This window comes from Clarias gariepinus, chromosome 1 (assembly GCF_024256425.1).
Source record: "Clarias gariepinus isolate MV-2021 ecotype Netherlands chromosome 1, CGAR_prim_01v2, whole genome shotgun sequence".
NCBI lineage: Eukaryota > Metazoa > Chordata > Actinopteri > Siluriformes > Clariidae > Clarias > Clarias gariepinus.
This window is the reverse complement of record NC_071100.1, coordinates 37,312,410-37,336,149: the sequence shown is the minus strand read 5'-3', so window position 1 is coordinate 37,336,149 and position 23,740 is coordinate 37,312,410. Positions and strand designations below refer to the sequence as shown.

The 23,740-nt window shown below is 36.7% G+C and overlaps 1 protein-coding gene across 1 annotated transcript in view; it reads right to left on the bottom strand.

Annotated features, from left to right (window-relative positions):
• The window catches only part of malrd1 (MAM and LDL receptor class A domain containing 1), a 76,759-nt gene extending 57,458 nt beyond the window's left edge, over positions 1–19,301 (bottom strand). Inside the window, exons 1-15 of the mRNA XM_053503736.1 lie at positions 18,978–19,301; positions 12,002–12,136; positions 10,243–10,331; positions 9,357–9,530; positions 8,046–8,139; positions 5,611–5,736; positions 5,101–5,253; positions 4,233–4,338; positions 3,781–4,148; positions 3,192–3,622; positions 1,744–1,831; positions 1,443–1,622; positions 1,183–1,342; positions 624–780; positions 296–406 (exon numbers count right to left, since the gene is read on the bottom strand). Of these exons, the coding sequence (XP_053359711.1) occupies positions 296–406; positions 624–780; positions 1,183–1,342; positions 1,443–1,622; positions 1,744–1,831; positions 3,192–3,622; positions 3,781–4,148; positions 4,233–4,338; positions 5,101–5,253; positions 5,611–5,736; positions 8,046–8,139; positions 9,357–9,530; positions 10,243–10,331; positions 12,002–12,136; positions 18,978–19,140 (2,535 nt within the window). The 5' untranslated portion in view covers positions 19,141–19,301. The remainder of the gene's footprint in view (positions 1–295; positions 407–623; positions 781–1,182; positions 1,343–1,442; positions 1,623–1,743; positions 1,832–3,191; positions 3,623–3,780; positions 4,149–4,232; positions 4,339–5,100; positions 5,254–5,610; positions 5,737–8,045; positions 8,140–9,356; positions 9,531–10,242; positions 10,332–12,001; positions 12,137–18,977) is intronic.
• Between the last annotated feature and the right edge of the window lie 4,439 nt (positions 19,302–23,740).

Sequence of the window (23,740 nt, the reverse complement as noted above, 5' to 3'; positions counted from 1 at the left end):
CATTTTGAGACACTGTACTATTCACAAATTGTCCACTGCCTTCCCAAACTCATGATGTTTATGTTAGAGATAGAGAAAATTTGCACACAGGGCAAGGAAGGCTGAGCAAATCACCATGAAAGAACATTTAAACAATTTTACATTTTTGAAAAAGAAATATGTGGCGGTCAGTTTTGATATTGTGGCAGGTCACCACGAATAAATTAATATGGGAATAACTGGACACTTAATTTATTTCCTATCACCTCCTGAATTTTTCTCCTAATGTCAGTTTTGGAAAGTGTTTTTCACAGACCTGGAAATTGTGTTGGATACCGATGAAAATTTTGCCACGTTTCCATCGTCTGCCTTGGTTCCCAGTTTCTGACCAAACCTTGTGTGTGACATTACCAGACCTGATAAATACCTGCAAACACACAAATGAAAATCTTGTCAGATGGCAGTTTTTTCATTTATGTATTTTTTTGGTTGTTAGGTAAATTGAATTGAAATGTGTTGTATACACTCATTTTGAATTTTAAACCCACAGAAAACTAAAAATATGACAGGAGATAAAAGAATATTTTGTTCTCATCCCAGTAAGCTTATCATTTCATCTAAGAGATGATGTTTAAAACATAAACCTGTAGTGTTCCCACAGTGAAGCCACTCATGTAGTACCAGAATTCCATGGTGCACTGTGGTCCTGTGGCAGTGATGAGCGGGGTTATAAGATCAGACACATGGCCATACCCACCATTTGAGCTGTCTGCATAGATATACCATCCTTCTGCAGTGCCTCTGAGTCCAACACACAAAGAAAAACATCCAGCACACAAAAAAAATATCAAAGTGCAAGTGAGAAAGAATGAAACAAATTGGATTATACTCTATATTTTAAGGAAAGGGACGCGAATTGTATTATACAGAAATAGTTTGAAAATATATATAGTTCAAATGAACTTTTTTTTGCCAAACACTGAAGACATTTGGGAGTTTAAGATATAAAATATGAATATTAGAGAATTTCTGCTTTCATTTCTACATAATGACATCTGAATGTGTTAAATTACAATTTTCCATATTCAAAGATTTCCAATATTTTTTTAACGATTCAAAGATATTCTAATAGTCTTCTAATAGGGGACAGTATAAAGAACAACACAACATATGCATATATAATATACACATGCAGATACTTACAGTGTATGGTCATTTACAGGCCTATGATCTTCTTCACCATGATATATAGTTTCTCCCTGTCCTATAAGCCACTGGAAGGCATGTAGAGGGACTGGAGGCTTGGGGCTATCCAGCGTCCATCCACATAAATTTCCACCCTCAAAATAACACCGCTCCATCACTACAACGTTTTGAGTGCAACGGAGATAAAAGCGTAAATGTGGGAGGATGAAATGGGTGAAGTGGCTGATGGATGCATATAAAGCGCAACACAGACATACCACAGCCCTTTTCATCAGAGCCATCAGAACAATCCCATCTGAAGTCACACACTTGATTCTGGCTAACACACTCTCCATAAGCCCCACACACAAACTGGCCAAGTTGACAGCTGTGAGGCGGCAACGTAGGGTGAGTGATGACAGGAGCCATAGTGCTGGCTTCAATTGAAGGGAGTACACCTGAACATAGAAAAAAATCATCCAAAAAGCACACACACTTGTTTTATAGTACAGTCCATGACATTCTTGATTGACCATTATGTGTCAAAACTATAAGTTGGTGTCACGATGTCACATTTACCCTCATATGGCTCACAGCCCAGAAATGAGAGGTCATCTATTGCTATGTCTCCTGTGAAGTCATCCCCCACTGTGCCCTCCACAAGAATCTAAGACAAGTTTGAGAGTAGAAAAGTAATTCCCAGTTACACTCGGTTGTATCATGTACGAGGGGCCTTCAAGTCAAAAGGAGACTTTTAATTGCGCAGAATAAAAGAACACAGTTATGAGATTAAAAACCGCCTTTATTTCTATATATAATCCCCCGCTACATTAATGCCTAACGCTTGGTCACCATCAAGGAAGAAAGATTTCTCAGTATTCCAGAGCTATGATGGGGCTGTCTGCTTCATTACTAAAACGCTGGCCTCCCAGGAACTCCTTTAATGGTATTGTGTTTGTGAATGATTGTGTGTACAGTTCTAACAGATTATCTATTGATTTTCAAGGATCAGATATTTTACTTGGTTAAAGTTCAGCTGGATCATCCTTAACAGAAGTATGGTCTTCTATTGGACCAAATCAATTATTTTAATGCGGCTAAGAGGATCACCGTACTGTGTTCAAAGTGTTCTGTAAATGTTAATTGGTTTTACACCTTTATTCATTTCATTAAGTCGCGAAGTTTGAGAAGTTTCATTAGTCCCAGTTTGACTTGAACACACCTCATATCTTGAGAATTAGGATTACACCTACCTCGAAATGAGGCCTTTATACCTATCCTACAGTATCTTGTGTATAGATTAAAAAAATCTTAGAGTTTTAGCAGTGTGTCATTTAAGTGCACATACATCTCCATGTGCAAAATTATAGACAAGTACTAAGATAGGATGTTGGTGGTCTGATGCTAAACAGACCACCAACAGTACATGAAATCAGTACATGCAAGTGGTTAAAACCCTTTAAGGATATTATCCAGATACCACAAGAATGAAATGAGGAGTGTCTGGCCTTAATAAGTGGAAATGAGAGATGTTTTAGATGTCTTTTAAAGAATCAATGTAAGTATAGTGTGTGCGCATGTGTGTGTGTTTGTGTGTGTGTGTGAGTGAGAGAGAGAGAGAGCGTGAACGAGTATGTGTTTGTGTTTAATGATCTACTTGTGAATGTTTTACAGCTTCGGGGCAGAGACCACAATATTGCTGATAGGAGATGTTGCCAAGGTTATGCTGCTTTAGAGAACATCTAATTACAGTTATCAGGTAAAGGACAGGACTGTGTGTGACAGTGTGAGTGTGTGTTTGTATTTGAGGTGTTCTGTGCCTTCTTTTATGAATCTGGGGAGGTAAGAGCATGAGAAGCATTTTGATCATGAAGGTAATTCAGTAAAATAAGTCAATGTTAAGGGAATTAAATAAATATGATATATAAGAATGATGTTATTTACAATATTTCAACCATGCAGCATGCATTTATTTATTATCTAATGCCATGCAGAGTAAAAGAATTTGGAACGAGATGAGATTTCACCTGGAAGGGCCGTGCACTGTTGATGTACAGAGTCTTTCTGTGCCATAGGTTGCCCTGGTCACCATGACGAACCCACAGCATTTGGCCACGCCCACTGTCATAGTTGCGTATGTAGACAGCTAATCGGAATATATACTGGCCAAGCATGTGATAGTGGAAACGGAAGACACAGGTTGCCCGCGGGATTTCTCCTTTGCTGAGAGTGGGGTTAAAAGGTCTACTGATAAGTACAGCAGTGTCTTTGAATTGCTGCGGGGCAGAGGACTCGATAAAGAGGTAATGCCCACTCACACTGGACCATGTGTGGTCTTTAAAGGGGCCGGTGTTGGGAGTGGGAGTGGGCCCCTTATTCCAGGTCCAATCAAAAATGTCTTCTTTATCCTGAGTCCAGTTGCATAAGCCATCCTCAAAATTGCACATCAACTCAGAGGCTGGAAAAGGAAGCAAAGGTGAGAGCAACACACAAAAATATATAGACTGTACAACATACTCACTCTATCACTATCTATTAGCAATGCACATTTCTTATACTCTATTATATTATAAATTTCTATTATAAATCTCTTGCAATATCAAAATAAAAATTTACAGCAGTTTTCCTCATCTGTTCCGTCTCCGCAGTCATCAACAAGGTCACAGAGCTTGAGGTGGTCCACACATGCTTGGCTCCGCCCACAGTGAAAGTAGTCAGGGGTGGGGCATTTATCCATGGGCAGTGGCAGTGAGCAGTTGTGGAAAGTGATGTCGTCCAGCGCGGAGATTCCATCATATACACCCAGGCTCAGTTTGGACAATAAGATGTTGAAGGGCTTTGTTTGGCGGCCAAGCTGCACAGTCACTGGCTGCCAAAAGTAGCCCTGATGGTAAAGTGTGCGCCACAGAACAGTTATGTTGTCCACGTCTTGGATTTGCAGGTACATGTTTGCTGCTCCCACAGATATACCAGCGGTGTAATGCCTATGGTCAAAATATCAAAAACTTTATAGTACTAAACTTTTTGTATGTTTATAAATGATGGAAAATATGTGACTTTCCTCTTACCAGAAGGTAAGTTTACAATCCGGCCCAGCCTGCTGGAAGGTGGGACTCCGGAGTAAAGCACACTGAGAAAAACTGCTACTGTTCTTCAGGACTAGAAGAAAGTGACCTGAAAAAAAAATTCAAACTGAAGTAATGTATGTCAGAACAATAGAAAGTGGAAATGGTTGATGGATAGCTGTGATAAGAAGGACAGAAAAAGTGTACACTATGGCATGATTTATTGGAAGATATAACTGCATCCCAAGCTGTTTTTAGTGCCGAGCATAGGCCATATTAATAATTGTAATAATTCAGTAGTTAACATTTAGTTTTATTAATTAATATGCAGTATTACTAAACATGATTTATATTATGAAAGCAATGCTGGATAACTCTAATTTTAGGCTATAATTAAAGTACTGACCTTTCAATTATTGTTTTTACACAGTTGCATCTCTAAAATAAATTTTAACACAGGGTATTCTATCGATCTATCTATCTATCTATCTATCTATCTATCTATCTATCTATCTATCTATCTATCTATCTATCTTTCTATTTTTAAAAAAATATGTTTTGATTGGACATTGAAAATTGTGGTACAAACACTTTTAAGATGGTTGATGGGTGATCCACCTTCTGGGAGGCCTGTAAATTTTGACAATCTACAAAGATTGGCGGCTGACAGTGCAGGAGGTAAGCACACACTCACACGCAATTTGGAAACGCCTAACTGGCCTAACCTGCATGTCTTTGGACTGTGGGAGAAAACCAGGGTACCCAGAGAAATCCCACCAGGAACCTTACAACTGGGACGTGATTTATGTGCATGCACGCACACACACACACGCACACACACATACAGACACAGACAGACAGACACACTTACCAGTGCTTGTGTTGGTAGAGTGATCTCTTAAAGGTACTTTGATTTGTTGGTCTGTGGACATGGTGTGAGGTGAGCTTCTGACCCAGTCAAATCCATCACCAGGCACGAATTCATGCCAGCCACACGCATCTGCCTCAAAATCACACTGTGCAGCTGGAGAACACACAAATATTGTAAATCCTTAAACTCAGGCTTAGGTTTAAATCTATGTGAAGGAAGTTAAAGGTATGATAAAAGGAATACACTAATGCTTTACAGGTTCTGTATACTGTATGGTTAATAGTGCTGATCTAGGCAAATATTCCTATCCAAAATGTTCAGCGGTTTTTATCGGAGGCAAGATTTAAAACCCCAACAGTGGAAGTGAGAGGTCACAGTGCTAACCACTGATCCACCATACCAACATCATCATGTCATCCAAGCTTATATGGTATTACTGTAGATTAATATTCACTTATTGAAGCTACTGCATTTCAGTTCATACTACTGTATACAATATTAAATACTCACGACAGTTGGCTTCATCTTCTCCATTAGGACAGTCTGGAGTAAAGTCACACACTTGCTTTGGGTCCACATGTACACCTCCCCCACAGTCAAAATGAGAAGGACTTTCATAGGATACATGTCTTTCATCTGTAATTTAGCACATAGAATGCAATATATTAGTCCAATTTTTTTTTGGTATAGGTAATATAATTATGAAATTTAGTTATAAAGATGCAATCATCTCCCTTGAACAGTTGATATTGAGATGTGTCTTGGTGGGTTTTGCACTTGACAATACTGTTCTTGCGAGAATTGTTCCACAACAGCTGACCTTCAGGTCTTTAATATAACAGCTGTTGTTGTCATTGTAGTTGTGTTATGTTATAGTTTTAATAGAATCCAGCATTGTTCTAGAAGTAAAATGTTTCTAAATATTTTTTACCTGTATCCAAACTTTTGACTGCTCCTGTACTGTATATTTAAAATGCAATATTGATGTTTTGCTGGCACTTTCTGTAGCACATGCATACAGTATATTATGTACTTTAGAAATATAAATTGCATAGAAAGTATTTAAAATGATTTAGTTAAATTGTCAACCTCTTAGGATATTATGGTGAAATGGTTATGACTACAGCAGAGAACTGTAAGACAGTGGTGAGATGTGCTGTAGGTGTGACAGAAGAGTTCAAGGTGGAGGTGGGTCTGCATCAAGGATCGGCTCTAAGCCCCTTTTTGTTTGCTCTGGTGATGGACAGGATGACAGATGAGGTTAGACAGGAGTCTCCATGGACTATGATGTTTGCAGATGACATTGTGCTTTGTAGCGAAAGCAGGAAACAGGTGGAAGAAAATTTGGAGGGGTGGAGGTATGCTCTGGAAAGCAGAGGAATGAAGTTTACCCGCAGTAAGACGGAATACATGTGTGTGAATGAGAGGAACCCAAGAGGAACAGTGAGGATACAGGAAGCAGAGGTAAAGAAGGATGCAGGACTTTAAGTACTTAGGGTCAACGGTCCAAAGCAACGAAGAGTGTGGAAAGGAGGTGAAGAGGCGGGTACAGGCAGGTAGGAATTTGGTGGAGAAAAGTTTAAGATGTGTTGTGTGATAAAAAAAAGTATTAGCGAGAATGAAAGGAAAGGTGTACAGGACAGTGGTGAGACCAGCGATGCTCTACGGCTTAGAGAACTGAAGAAAAGACAGGAGGCAGAGTTGGAGCTAGCAGAGCTGAAGATGTTGAGGTTCTCTTTGGGAGTGACAAGGATGGATAGGATCAAGAGTGAGTTCATCAGAGGGACAACCCATGTTAGATGTTTTGGAGATAAAGTCAGAGAGGCCAGATTGAGGTGGTTTGGACATGTTCAGAGGAGATGGTGAATATATCAGTAGAAGGATGCTGATGTTTGAACTGCCAGGCAGGAGGTCTAGAGGAAGACCAAAGAGGAGATTTATAGATGCAGTGAGAGAGGACATGAAGTTAGTTGATGTGAGAGAAGAGGATGCAGAGGACAGGGTTAGATGGAGGCAGATGATTCGCTGTGGCGACCCCTGAAAGGGAACAGCCGAAAGACAAAGAAGAAGAAGAAGAAGGTTATGACTACAGCAGAGAAAATCTAGATTAATGATCATTTGTATTGGAAAATTGTGTATATGAAATAGCTTAATTTGTCTTATGCATATACAGTGTAATGTTTTATATTTATATTGTCAAGATCGCAATGAAATAATTATGCAATTATTAAGCAAGCAAATTAATTGTCTATCATGCCAGTCCATCAGTATCATAGTAGTAGCTAATGCATTGTGGTTCTTAATGTCCTTCTTAATATCCTGAAACTGTAATTTTCCTAATTTTTATAAATACAGTAGATAACATTAAGGCTGACAGATGTAGTGCAGTTATTGATGGACAAATAAAACCGAGCCCATGCTCATGAGAACATATTTCATTGTGGCAGCACAGGGGGAAAAGTAAGCTATAAAAGCTGAACTAAAATTACAACTTGCCATAACTGAGACAGATTAAAAATGTCAGTCATCTTTATTTCTCCTCTTTTTAATTTGCACAATCAGCAACATTTAAATGTGGCTTTTTGCAGATGAAACATGTCATTCACGTCCTTCCCCTTTTCCCCATTTCTGCAGTATTTTGTAATTTACATTCAACTTTCTAATAATTTTATATTAAATCTAGATATAATCTACAATATACAGTAAATTAACTTGTGAACTCCAATTTTGTCAGAGAACTGATAAAAATCTCATCAAAAGGCACAGTGTCAGCTTTTGTTCCTTATGTTAAGTCTACCTACAATTCTCATTAATTCTGTAATTCTCATTAAATTTAAAAGTCTGATAATTATCAAGAGAGTTATCAGGTTATTATGCCGTGTGTGTGTGTGTGTGTGTGTGTGTGCGTGTGTGTGTGTGTGTGTGTGTGTACGTGTGTGTGTTACCAGCCAATACACAGCCTGGGCTGAATGACAAGTCATCAAACGCAATAACTTCATTAGGATCACTGTTGCCAAACACCAGTCCATGAAATATTACCTGTCAGGTAATTTAATGGTAAAAAACTTAATGTTATTTGCCAAATAATGAAAGGTGAACACTTTTTTACCATTTAATTTCTAATTTCCTAATCAACAGCAAGAAGAAAATTGTTAAGCCTTACACAGTCATTAATCTTGTAAGGTAGATTGTGTCTGATAAGGATTTAAACATGTCTTCATAACTCCAGTCCATAAAACAGGTCTTACTGGTCAATCAATCAATCAATCAATCAATCAATCAATCAATCTATCTATCTATCTATCTATCTATCTATCTATCTATCTATCTATCTATCTATCTATCTATCTATCTATCTATCTATAGTCAGTCATTCATTCATTCTGCTTTGTACACACTATTCACATTTTTATGCTCCAGTAAAATTAACTTCCACCTTTTCCCAGGAGACTTTGGGCTTGAGGCACGGTACACAATGGATTGGGTGCCAATCCATCATAGAACACACACCCACACACTTATTCACACACTACAGCAAGTTTGGAAATGCCAATTAACCTAACCATGTCTTTGGACTTTTATGGGAGGAAACTGGGGTTTCTGGAGGAAACCAACCAAACACAGGGGGAACATACAAACTCTATGCACACAGACTCAAGGCAGGAAACAAACCTCGACCCTGGAGGTGCAAAGCCACAGTGTTAACCACTAAGCGATCATCAACATATCACTCACTCATCATCTATACCACTTTATCCTGTATTCAGGGTCGCAGGGGGCCTGGAGCCTTTCCCAGGAGGCTTAGGGAACGAGGTGGGGTACACCCTGGACAGGATGCCACATACCACACACATACACTCACTCATTCACACACTACGGGCAACTTGGGAACGTGAATTAGCTTAATCTGCATGTCTTTGGACTGTGGGAGGAAACCAGAGTACCCGGAGGAAACCCACCAAGCACGGGTAGAGCACGCAAACTCCATGCACACAGAGACGGGAATAGAGTCTGGGCGGGAATCAAACCCAGACCCTGGAGGTGCAAAGCGACAGTGCTAATCACTACACCACCGTGCTGCCTACTGTATCAACATATTACATAATAGAAAATTGAGTGTTCCATACACTTACTTAATAGATTCTAAGAGCTTAAGAGCTATGTAAGCAATAAGCAATAATCATAAGTGTCGTTTAGTAAGTTATTAGCGAGCTTTGTGAACATGAATTTCTACCATACTTTATATATATATATACCTGAAACCCCTGACTGTGTCTGAATGTTACTGATGTTTTTATCCAGGGCTTTGTGATTGGCTCAGAAATCAGGCTGGTCTGAACCCAGATTTGTCTTTTTTCTTCTGAAAGTTCTGATTTAACCAGAACCTGTAAGTCACCATTCACCTGACCAATGTGATAGTAGAAAGTGACCTGTGGGATACAAAGAACAAAAACACTTAAATTAGAACATGTTTATTTTTAAAGAAACAGATATGAAATTGATGTGAATTGTTAATATAACAAAACTATAACAGATAGATAATTGGTTAAATGTTTTTTAAAGAGCTATCCTGTTTGGATTGGATATGGATTAGTAAATACTGTGATAGGAAATTCTCCAGTACTGCTATCGCCATTTTTCATTTAGTCATTAACCTTCAATAAGTGTTTTGACCAAGGTGAATCCTGGTCATGGTCAAAGTTCAAGTCTGTTGCAGGGCAACACACACACATAATCATTTACAGCTATCTGCAACTCAATGTAACTAATCAGCCTAGTGCATGTTTTCAAAAGTAGGAAAAAACCAGAGAAGGTGGAGGAAACCCATAAAAACAAGATATGAAACCACACTCAAGTAGTTACCCGAGTCCGTGATCAAACTCATTGCACAAGAAATATGAATTTGTACATTCATTTATCCATTAATAAGAAATGATTTCTTCAACATCAATATGTTCACTTGGCCTCTTCAAGTCTGTTTAATTGACTTATCTAATATGTCAAACAGATTAACCTCTTATACATTTCCAAACTTTGAAGCTCATAATCCAGCAGTTACATGAAAGACAAGTTCTAATAATTAAAACTGTAATAATGTTCTAGTCTAAAAGTGGAATTATTAAACCATGCAATAAACAGTACCGTGCAAGACTCTGAGGGCAGGAAAGATAAACTGGATAAGTCTGCAATGGCTGTCTCTCCAGTTTCAGAGCGTAAAAACAAGTAGTGTCCTGAGTAAAATAAGGGAACACAAATACAATGCTTTCTTTGATATACCTTAAATACAGTGAGTACGGAAAGTATGCAGACCCGTTTAAAATTTTTGCTCTTTGTTACATTGCAGCCATTTGCTAAAATAATTTAAGTTCATTTTTTATTCATTAATGTAGACACAGCACCCCTTATTGACAGAAAAAACTGAATTGTTGACATTTTTGCAGATTTATTAAAAAAGAAAAACTGAAGTATTACATGGGCTTAAGTATTCAGACGCTTTGCTGTGACACTCATATATTTAACTCAGGTGCTGTCCATTTTTTCTGATCATCCTTGAGATGTTTCTACACTTTCATTTGAGTCCAGCTGTGTTTGATAAAACTGATTGGACTTGATTAGAAAAGCCACACGCCTGTCTATATAAGACCTTACAGCTCACAATGCATGTCAGAGCAAATGAGAATCATAAGGTCAAAGAAACTGCCTGAAGAGCTCAGAGACAGAATTGTGGCAAGGCAAAGATCTACCCAAGATTACAAAAACATTTCTGCAGCACATTTCTGCTGGTTCCTAAGAGCACAGTGGCCTCCACAATCCTTAAATAGAAGACGTTTGGGGCAACAGAGATGCAGTCGGGAGATGGGAGAAAGTTTTAAAAAGTCAACCATTACTGCAGCCCTCCGCCAGTCGCGGCTTTATAGCAGAGTGGCCCGATGGAAGCCTCTTCTCAGTGCAAGACATTAAAAAACAGATTCTCTGGTCTGATAAGACCAAGATAGAACTTTTTGGCCTTAATTCTAAGCGGTATGTGTGGAGACATTCAGGCACTGCTCATTACCTGTCCAATACAGTCCCAACAGTGAAGCATGGTGGTGGCAGCATCATGCTGTGGTTTGTGTTTTTCAGCTGCAGGGGCAGGACGACTGGTTGCAATCGAGGGAAAGATGAATGCGGCCAAGTACAGGGATATCCTGGAAGAAAACCTTCGTCAGAGTGCTCAGGACTTTAGACTGGGATGAAGGTTTACTTCCAACAAGACAATGACCCTAAGCACACAGCTAAAATAACAAAGAAGTGGCAAAGAAGAACAATTCTGTGACTATTCTTAAATGGCCCAGCCAGAGCCCTGACTTAAGCCCAATTGAGCATCTTTGGAGAGACCTAAAAATGTCTGTCCACTAATGTTTACCATCCATCCTGACAGAACTGGGGAGGATCTGCAAGGAGGAATGGCCGAGGGTCCCCAAATCCAGGTAAGAAAAACTTGTTGCATGTTTCACAAAAAGACTCATGGCTGTATTAGATCAAAAGGGTGCTTCTACTATATATTGAGCAAAGGATCTGAATACTTAGGACCATGTGATATTTCAATTTTTCTTACTTTTTAATAAATCTGCAAAAATGTCAACAAATCTGTTTTTCTGTCAATATGGGGTGCTGTGTGTATATTAATGAAAAAAAATGAACTTAAATGATTTTAGCAAATGGCTGCAATATAACAAAGAGTGAAAAATTTAAGGGGGTCTGAATACTTTCCGGACCCACTGTATCCCTATCATTTTTGTGTATTTAATATATTGCAATAAATGTGCACAAATGCATTCCATTTGATGCCATTGATAACAACAATAATATATAAACAGATTTATTATTTTTGTTTGGTGTCTGTATAAAGTACACATACCTGCAGGGTTGCCTGTGTGGTCTAACAGAGGTCCAGGATCGGTTAGACATGAACCTCGTATCCACGATTTATTCGGATCTGGTGTTTTTAGATCACAAAGCCCATCTTCAAAATCACATCTTTTTGAGTGAGTACCTTAAACAATATAAAACCGGAATAATTATTACCAAACCATTAGTCAATTAATGTTACTTAAATCTATACTTACTGTATAACAAGGGCATGACTCTTGGATGTCCAGCCATAGATGATTCAATTATTATGACTTGAATTTCTCAGTGATAGGGAAAACAATTAAGTTCCTTACAAACATTTCCCCATAATTAATCGACAGAAATAATGACTTTAGATATATTTACTGTACATCAAAGACTTTCTAACCATAAATACTGAATGCTTTTTGTAGATATTTGGATCTGTTGCTGTGCTTTGGCATAGACTGTGACAATATTTTTTGAAAAAGTCCTAGAAAAAATACAATATATTTTTATCCCTTTTCATTTGGCTTAAAGTAAACTCTCCTTGTGACTAGCCACATACTTACAGTATATGCCAACCTAGACAATACATCAAAAGTATTTTTCTTATGGGTCATACCCTGTATGGCCAAATAAAGTCAACATTTGAATTTAAATAAACAAATACTTTAACTGGATATTTAATGCAGTAATTAATACGTTTCAGCTGCAAAAATTGTTTTAACCTTAACTGAGGCAGAAAGTAGCTTCAAATTTTTTAAACAACCATACAGTATGGAGGACATAAGATGTTACTGTGTTTAGGAAGGGTCAACTTATTTGCCTGCATCAAAAAAAGAAAACAACTAAGGAGATGGCTAATATGTTTGTAATTGGGTTAAGAACTGTCTAACACATATTAGATAGATAGATAGATAGATAGATAGATAGATAGATAGATAGATAGATAGATAGATAGATAGATAGATAGATAGATAGATAGATAGATAGATAGATAGATAGATAGATAGATAGATAGATAGATAGATAGATAGATAGATAGATAGATAGATAGTGTTGAATCATCAATGTCATAGAAGGAATGTGGTTGGAAGATGAATTGAAAGATGTGGTGGTTTGAAGATCACTATTATGTTTATTAGTGAAAGTAAGGCAGATTTTCATGGACAATGTAACCAGAATTCACAAGATTGGGAAAAAGAAAATCTGTGTGGTCATAAAAAAAATAATGCTTAATGATAAAAGTTTGTTATTGAAGTTTAAAAAAGGCTTCAGTTTGCTAGGAAGCATAAAGACTGGACATTGGAGCAATGGAAATAGGTCATGTGGTTTAAAGTGGTCATGTAGTCAAGGTGAGTCCAGAGTGACCCTAATCCAGAGTGATGGGTGAATCAATATAAAAAGAGAAGTACATAAAATAATGTACCCATCATGAATAGTGCCCCACTGAACGCAGTGTTATGATGGGGTTTTGCTCAAGTTGGTCATGTTTTCGCGTAGCAACATTATGTGGCTGATGATTTGAATGTACTGAATGACCAAGTCATTAAATCAATGGTTTTTTTTTCCTCCCTGATGGCACTGGCATATTCCAGGATGGCAATGCCAATATTCATCAGGCTCAATTGGTTAAAGAGTGTTTCTGAAAGCATGATGAATCATTTTCACACATTAATATGTAGCAAGAACTCCTTTAAAATATTTTATCAGTCTTTGGGATGTTCTAGAGAAGTCTTTACAAAGTGGTTTAACTCTCCAACCATCAAAACAAGATCTCAGCCAAAAATCAATGCCACTCTGGATGGAAATAAATGCTGTAATGTGCACATGTAGATTAATCAGGCTAAAGGCAATCCAACAAAATATTAGAGTGTGCAACTTTTTTTGACCAGGAAGTATGTTACACATATTAAATATTACACTTGCATATGTAATAGTATTCCTTTTCACCTCATTAGAAAACACACCTTAGGACTTATCAGAAAGATGACCGGTGATGACTGGGACACTCAGGCCCCTGGGTGGCATCAGCTTAACTTTTTAGAAAGGTATGTGCTGATGCCAAATTATTGCTGCCAGGATGTTCCTGAAATGGCATGACACTAAATAAATTCAATACAGTGGAGGTACTCTTGCTAGAGTGGCATACAAGGGTATGGGCTGATTGTCCAGCTTATATATTGTATAAGCCATGGTGATGACACTCATCATGCAGTGGGCCGATATCTGCTTAGAAAAGGGATCTTAAAAGTGTATAGAATAGAATTCCAGGTCAGCTTTCATGCCCAAAATAATGCTCTCTTGGTTTGTATTCATTAAATGCTGCAAGATCAATCAGTTTTACAAACCGAGTCATGCAACCTTGGGCCATGATCATCAATAACAGAGCATGCAGTTCTCCCACTTTTTTGTAGAAGTGATGGGTCTAGTAAAAAGGCATTTTTAAGTTTGGCTTCCAAATTCACTTCAAGGGTGTGCGCTGATTGTTCAATCTGTGTATAAGCCGTGGTGACGACATCCATCATGCAGTGAACCAATCTCTTGCTTGGAGAAGGGAACTAAATTGTATAAATATTACCACAGGTTGGATATCAGGTGCAAAAGAATGCTCTCCTGGTTTGTTGTGTTCATAAAATGGTGTAAGATCAATCAGTTTTACAAATCAAATCATGCAACCTGGGGCCATAAGCATCAATACAAGAGCATGCAGTTCTCCCATTCTTTTACTTATTTATTTTTAGATGTGATGAGTAGCAAAAAAGGCATTTTTAAGTTTTGACACCAAGTTCAGTTCAGCAGCTTACAAAATCTCACAAAGAGGGGCCATATGGGACTCCACTGGTCAACACCCCAGATCTAGGGTTTAGGATGTAGAGTATTAATAGGTTGCTTCATAACAGCCTTCATGCCTCTGTCAGTGATGTTTGGGGTGTAGCCAAAGGCTAATAACTCACTTCTGAAAAAGTTCTAGCAAGCTTTAGAGGTTTATTGCTTCATCAGATGTTATCAATCTTAGCATTATTAACACAAGTTGCACACAGTAACCTTTCTGAATCGTAATCAATTTCACCTGCACATTGGGATGCCACAGTGCATAGCATTTTCAGGACGTTGAAATTCATGTTGATGAATTGTGTTGCTCCACTATCAGTGTTAAAAACTTTTTTTTGGTTACATTACATACAACCACTGTTCCCTCTAAGCTGCGCGCATGCGCAATTGCGCACTGCTGACACGGTCTCCGCGCACAAAAAAATTCAACGGCACACCAAAAAAATCCAACCTGAATTGAAAATAAAATAAACACATAACAATTCATTCTGTGCTATTTTGCAGTGTGAGTCAGTGAGTGACTGCTCCAGCCAATGATGCGATTCAAATACAGTACGTATTTACGCAGCCAATCAACGTTGACAGGCTATGGCAGCGTTCTTATGTGCAGCCACAGGTGTTTTAGCTAGCAAAGCGGTGTGGACGATGCGAAGTGCTGCTTATATTGACCCTTTATAAGAATGGCAAAACGAACCGGCAGTGGCACATCCCCTCACCAAGCCAAAGTAAAAAAGAAATGCAAATCTTTTAAGATGGAATGGCTGTCAGAATATGTACAAATAGAAAAAAATAATATAATAATAATTATAATTAAAATATTCAGTGTGTTTTCAAAATTGGGAGTTTATAGTTGGCCTGGTTTGGTTAACAGGTCCTGTTTTGCCATAGTTAAAATTAAATATTTATACTTCCAATAATAAAAGTATTCTAACAGAAATTTAAATGCTGAAATTTGATTCTTTTAATAAACCATGAGACTTGCATAGATGCGATGCTGCCGTGACCACAGTGCACACGTCTGATGTTGCTCACAGTGGTCCAAGCGACCGATCAGGGAGTTTTTGTGTTTGCTCAGACACATGAAAAATTAGAGGGAACATTGCATACAACCAATCAGATTTTGTTTGTAAGGCAATATCAAAACAATATGAAGTTCAGTATAAAATATGAGATAAAGCTGATTTATAATAAACAAAAATGCAACTCAGGATTCCTTTAACAGGTATTTATTCATATTCATTCCGTCATCAAAGAGAATGCTGTAATGTAACTAGATAGGATTTTTGTTTTATCGAGTTACTAGGCACAATGTCATACCTGTTTAAAATGCTTTAATGTATACTTTAATACACTTTGTCCCCACTACAATGTTGCTGTAGACGAAAGACAGAAATTTCCCTAATTATGGAATACACTGATATTCATGTAGGAAGAATGAGAGGTAAATGCCTCTTATGAATCATTGCAAGTTCCCATGGAGATAATAATAGAAAAACTTAGATAGTGACAGTCATGTGTAAATGTTAGTGCCCCTCTTTTAATTCTATGTGTAGTGGGTTTTAGTACAGTATTAGGCAAATACAACCTCAGAGAAACAGCAACATAAATCTTTTTTTTACAGTGCCATTATTTATTTTAACCAAAATGAAGCAAAAAAATAAAAAAATAGAATGTGGATAGACTTAAGTACCCCCTTACCGCTTCCACAGGATTTAAAAGGGGAGGTTACAGTCAGGTGCTGATAATCATCAGCCCTTGATTAACTCATCATCAGTAGGTGTGCAGATCTCTATAAAAGCAAAAGTTTGGGCAGTTTGTTGGTTTGGAGCATTCAGGTGTGTGTTAAAACAATGCCAAGAGGGAAAGACATAAGCAATGGCCTTAGAGAAGCAATTGTTGCTGCACATCAATCTGAAAAGGATTCTAAGACCATTTGAAGTTCAAACAATCAAGACAGTTGCTCATCATCCTAGGGGTGGATGTCCCAGCTCATTTACCTCAAAGTCAAACCACGCAATGCTTAGAAAAAAAACTGCAATAGCTAAATCTCCATCACCAATACAATAACATAGTGTTATTGCTACATCTCAAACCCCACAGGCCATGACAGCACAATTAAAAGAAGACTGAACAAGTATGTTTTGACTGGAAGGGTTGCCCAAAGAGTCTCTTCTGTCTTAAAAGAACATAGAAGCAGGACTGAGGTTTGCAGGACTGAAGAAAGCACAAGACTTCTGGAGCAATGTCTTGTGGACAGAAAAAATGGAGTTGTTTGGCCTTAATGCCCAGTGCCATGTTTGGGGGAAAAACAAACAGCATTTCAGTGTATTTACCCATTGTCAACCATGTAACAATGGTGGTGGACGGGTGATGATTTGAGCTTTTTTTTTGCAGCCATAGGAACTGAGCATCTTAGAGTCACCAAACTCCTCTGTAAACCAGAGTTTTCTAAAAGCAAATGGGAGGCTATCAGTCTGACAGCTGCAGCTTGGTCTAGATTGGGTTATGAAATTGAAATGCTGTGGCAGGACCTTAACAGAACTGGGCATAAGAGAATGCCCAAAAACCTCAATGAATTGAAGCAATGTTGTAAAGAAAATGATTACTACTAATTATTGTTGCTTAAGGTAAAACTACAGGCTATTAAATCATGGGGGTATTTAGTACTGCCTGGATAATTGGCTTCATTTTGGCTAAATAATGGCACAGTAAAAGAAATTTAAGTTGTTTTTCACCAGAGGTTGTATTTGCCTAACATTAAGACTCCCTACGATTAGATGATTTTTATAATGTTTTTTCCATAAAAAAAAAAAAACTGAATTAAAAGAAGGAGCACTAACTTTTACACATAACTGGTGCTAATGAATAAAAGCCAGCTCGAAGCTGATGGACACAATGGACTGCTGTATAAAATGCTCACTAAGGTTGAGATTAAAAGATTAAAAGACTGCAAAGCAAAAAGTTCAAAGTTGAAGATTTTACTTAACAGATGGTTTACATGTATAATGTACATAGCAAAAAGAAAAAATGGAAAGTGTGTGTATATTGCAGCAAATGTTGCATCACATATTACTTTATGATTTTGAAAACAGAACCTGGGAGAGTGTTCCACTTTATGGAAAAAAACCCACAAAGGATTTCTCGTGGCAAATAAAATTTTAAGAGACAAAGATAAAATAGTCTGAATAAAGAAAGATTATAGATTTTATTGGTTTGGACAAAAATATTGTTTTCATGTTCAGTAACAAAACTGTAGGCTGACAGTAAAAGCTTGCTCTTAATGAAAATGCATGTGTATGGATGCTAACGTCTAACAGCACCATGGCCCAGATAATGTCCCATCTTCATTTATTAGAAATTGGTCCAAAACTCACAGCTTACTCCTCATTAAAATAGTTCAGAAGACACTTATGAGGTAGCATAAACATAAGTCAAATTTGGTTATCCTTTACAATAGACACTGAGGCTTTGAATACGATATAAAAAAAACTGCTCTGTGTTGTCTTCCTCAAGTATATGTCATTTGCCATGCTCTTTTTCTGTTCTATCAACTGAGGTGTTTATGCAATACAACTCACTTATTTAATATAAAAGCATATTGTCCTGTCAATAAGATAATACTGGAATAATGTAAAATTATATACAGTATTACACACAATCCATAACTTACAGTATGTTAGAAAACATTGAACGTTATCAGCAATTCAGAGAACAAAGATTATATTTCGACATAGTTGAAAAACACGAGATTCTAATATAATATAATATAATATAATATAATATAATATAATATAATATAATATAATATAATATAATATAATATAATATAATATAATATAATATGATATGATATGATATGATATGATATAAGTAATAAATGTTGTTAGATAATCCCAAAAGAATCATTGAGATTAATAATAAACTGACATGCCAGTTTTTACATCCCTAGGCAGAATTAAAATAGATGAAACATGGTGAAATACTGATTACAATAGTTAAATAGCGCTTTTATTAGGTTAGAGGTTAGCCAATTCTAACATTTATACAAATTATGATGAACTTCTTAAATACCAGACCACATAAAGACATAAAGAGTGAAGCCAATAAAGACGATTTAAAAGCATTTAGCCCAAAGATATATGATAGTAGTGAGCTTTAATACTTACAGTCTCTCTCGTCACTGCCATCTGAACAATCTTGACTGAAGTCACATACATACTTCTCTGGCAAACAACCTGTCAGACAATCAAACTCATCCGGCTGGCATGGTTGACCCCATACAAACATTGCAGCCCACACCAAGACAGAAGGCCACACAAGTGCATGCATTAGGCTTTCTGGCAGGTAGGTCACATGAACACGAATAATCAACTCAGCATTAAAAAACTAAAATGAAAAATCAAACACACACTGTTTAATCTTTATAAATCCAGAAAGTAATGTGTAAATTCTGTAGTCTGAACGTGACACTGAGAAAGCAATTCACTCAAACCAAGCACAGGCCATAAATGACGTTTATGATGGTAACAAAATAGTGCGTATGTGGGAGACTAAAGTCAACCTTGAAGTCATTGGCTGCAGATAAATCCATTGTAAAGCATGCAATCTGTAATCGAAATGGCAGGCGCACCCAAATAGGACTTCCTCGATGCACTTGACAATCCTTTCACATGTTCCTCTATACACGTTTAATCCAGAATAAAAAAAAAAACACCTATGGTACTGTAAATCAGGTAAATCACAATTTGTCAGGTGTCAGGTGTCAGGTGTCTGGCTGCCAGCTCATGGCTGTATTACAAATGTTTACTCAGGTATTATCACATTTACAAAGACTCAGTGGAGACAGGACAACATCCAGACACAGTGTTACGTGGAAGATGAGTCATGTTGTTCATGGTGATATTTTAACAGCCTTCAGTGAAGCCAAAACACAACAATCGTAGCTGTCACATATCCTGTAGAATCAATGTGTATTACAATAAATCAAATTAATAAAATAAAGGCTTGATCTATTTTTATTGTAGGGTGTATTTTTTTTCCATAATTTGTTACGGTACTGTAGGAGCCAATTTTTTATTCTGTTTATAGAATATAATATACTTATTAAGACCTTTTTGAGTTGAATCGCATCTTTGATGACAATTTATCATTGAATAAACACTTTTTGGAGGGACAATCCATATATTATACAAATTACATGCCTGTAATTAATTGATTTATTTATTTATAAATTTGCTTGAAAGCCTTTTTCATGGTCCTGAGCCCAGTGCCCTTTGATATAGATAGTTAGTTTTACCAAGCAATCTAATTAGATGAGATGCATTCCACAAGTGGTGGTATAGAGCATAACAGTACTGGTATGTTTAACTGTGTGGATCACTCACAAGTCACTCACAAGGTTTATTATTATCAAATAAGATATTACAGTACTATTATAATAAACCCTAGGCACATGACAGCCGTCAAGACCATTAATACAAATTCTCATATAATGTTTATTTTGTGTCACATTTATTCTGCAGGGGTTTGTCATGTAAAACAAAAATGTTTACACTAAATAAATATTGTTTATGATAAAAAATTACATGAAACGACTTTTAAAATAAAATAAGCGTATAACTAAGTTATATATATATATATATATATATATATATATATATATATATATATATAGAAAGAGAGAGAGAGAGAGAGAGAGAGTGATTGTGTTTTTTATGGTGTAAAATTTATGGTTTAATTTTATGGTGTTAATTTTAAAATAAGTCATATACAACATGTATATTTTTATATTGCTTATTTTATAATCAAATTCGTTTGGTGTAATTTGTAAATCATAAACCTATGAATTTATGTCCTAATATTATATTTGAGAGAGAATATATAGGGGGCGATCCGTGGCAGGAGGGCATTTTAGCATATAACACTGGTACTGGAAACTCATACTGGATAGAAGGGAGAGCAGCTACATGCTAAAAAAAAAACACAACTGATCTTAAACAACACTTAGTCTACTAAATAATAAATATTAAGTCCTTTTGAATTGCTTTTAAACTGTCCGTGTTATTTTATTCATGGCTAACGTGCTACAAAACTGACTAGCTTTTAACACAAGGCTGAATTCCAAACCCTTCTCTAATAACTGATCAAGGGCACTACGTTGTGTGAGGAACATGGGATTGTACACCCTACATACCTGTAGTGCATTTGCTTTGCATTTATTTGGAATCCAACCCCAAAACCTGGAAGTCATGTGGTACTCTAAAGTGAAATAAGAGGAAATATAAAGTAAAGTTAAACTGTCCACCACCTCCATGGTTTATTCTTTTACCCTCTTGGCTACATAGCACTGGTAAACATTTCAATTCAATTTTCAATTCAATTTTATTTGTATAGCGCTTTTAGCAATTTTCATTGCCGCAAAGCAGCTTTACATAGTCAAAAGAATTATTTAAGTTTGTATGAAATGTGAATTTGTATGAATCAAAATGGTCAGTTTGTCCCTGGTGAGCAAGCCGAGAATTAAAGCCGGAATTTAAACTCCTTCACTTCACTCCTGTTAATTACACTAACTCTTGTTCACCAGTTTAATGCTGGTTCATCCAGTCAGGAAGGATATGTTTTGGTGCAGAAAAATAACTGATGAAATAAACACCATAATCTGTTTATAATAAATGGTGTTTGTGGAACTATTGTATAAAAGCTCTATCACAGTCGAGGCGCTGCTGTTGAAATTAATATCAGAACAGCTGTACTCTCATGTCAATGACTGCATCACAGCCATGCTGTTGCTCAGCACTACAATACTACTGTACCCCCTTCGTCATACTGCTTAAGCATTTGAGCAACTATCTACTATAAATGGCTTGAGCATCAAGAAAGCAATCAACATTAGTCAAAAAACTTAGTAAGAACATAAGACAACTTTGAATGTCTATGAGATGCCTTAATACTAATTTAGAATGTATCCATTCAGTTTAGATGCCCCTGAACCCTCTTTATACTTTATTCAATTCTTATTTTATTTCTTTCAGAAATACATGTTTTACTGCCTCACATGGTACGTGCATATGATTTTATTTAGATTTCACATGCATGAATTATTTTGCATTATGTAAGAAAATCATTTATTAAAAGTTGTTCAGTATATATTTGTTCGCATAGAAAATTATTAGTTAATATTATTATAACAGCATCTGTGCTATATGGAAATTGTGAACACAAAGCAAAATGCACAGCCTCGAAATGACTGTATATTATCACCTTCATTACTTTTTATACACTTTTGCCAAGGAGATCAAACTACACCTCTAATTCTGTGGCTAAGATTCAAGCGCTGCCTTCGAAATATTTCCAAACCCAATTATGATCTAGTATAATCTCTCCAGCTGGTCCTGAGTCTACTCTGGGATCTCTGTCCAGTTAGCCATGCCTAATATGATCTCATTAATGCTCCCTTTAGAGATACCCTTAATGAACAGACTTGAGGAGAAGATATTTATTACTGACAGAAAAGAGATTCCAAATCTGGGTTGGCAGAAATAGAATGTGGTATTTTGCTGCTGCAGTCCATTAAACTCAAAAAAAAAAAAAAAAAGAGAGAGAGAGAGATGCTTTTCTGGTCACCACTGTTGCAAAGAGAGAGTATATGAGTTACTATATCCTTCCTGGTGCCTTAAAGTAATCTGGCCCTTTTTGTAATATCCACCTATAGAACCGTTCCTCACTAAATGTTTCCCCCACACAATTCTGTGTAATCTCTAGGGACCGATGTGTATGAAAACACCAGGAGATCAGCAGTTTCTGAAATATTCAACCAAGCACATCTGGTACCAACAACCATGCCATGATTAAAGTCACAGAGATCACACATTCTGGTGATTGATGTTCCCATTAACTGAAGTAAAGATCTGAATCAAAATAACATTTTTTCTCCATTTTGATGATTGATGTGAACATTAGGTAAAACTCTTACAGTAGATTAATTACATTTCATGACTTAAAGGTAGTTTGTGGATTGTGAGATAGTATTACTCTAATCCAGCACAGGTAAAGCAGACATTTGAAGAAAGTGTTTTCTAATGGGTGAAGATAAATAAGTCTTCTATGTTTACAGAACTTCAATTTTGTCATGGGCTACATGGGTTTTAGAACCCATAAACAAAGACCTAAACGAGATGACTGTCTCAGTTTTTGCTCTGTCAAAAGATTTAAGGGTAAATTGTCTCATCTAGCCAATTAGGACAGCTCCTATAACCTACTGGTTATATCCGTCAAGCTACATCAATAATGGTGTTACCTTGATAGACGAAATTAGGTATTAATTAATGAAAGACTCTCAGTCACACATCTTGTCTTTAAGGGACAAAAGATCTGACCTCACCAAGATTACTTTCTACCTCAGTGATTCATGAAGTTAATTGAACTTTAGTGCAAAGTGGACACTTGACAGGCTGTGCTCTCCCTAAATGCCACCTAATTATGATGTGAGTTCTATTGACAGACCAAACAAAGGAAGCCAAAGCAGTGGTAAATGAGCTGATCTGGGAGTGATTGTAAGATAATAGCAGTCAACCAGCGCTTGTTGTGATCTATTTATAGAACAGCAGAACCTGAACTGTATATAAAGTGGAATCCAAAAGTCTGGACTTGATGGACAGTGTCAAAAATGCTAAGGTTTTGCATTGTTTCCTAATTGAATGCAATAAAGTATTATTATAAACTATAATTTTGATAATTTGAGTCAACTCTACATATTAACATGAATTTTCGAGTATTGTCTGAATACATTCTTCAGTAGAAAGTATTATGCATAAGGTAAAATCTGACCTTTTACACGAAGCAGTTACCATGGTCATTATTACACATTTGTTTACATTTAAATGGGGACCTGGAAATAGTACACAATCTTGAATATTAAAAAATATATTTA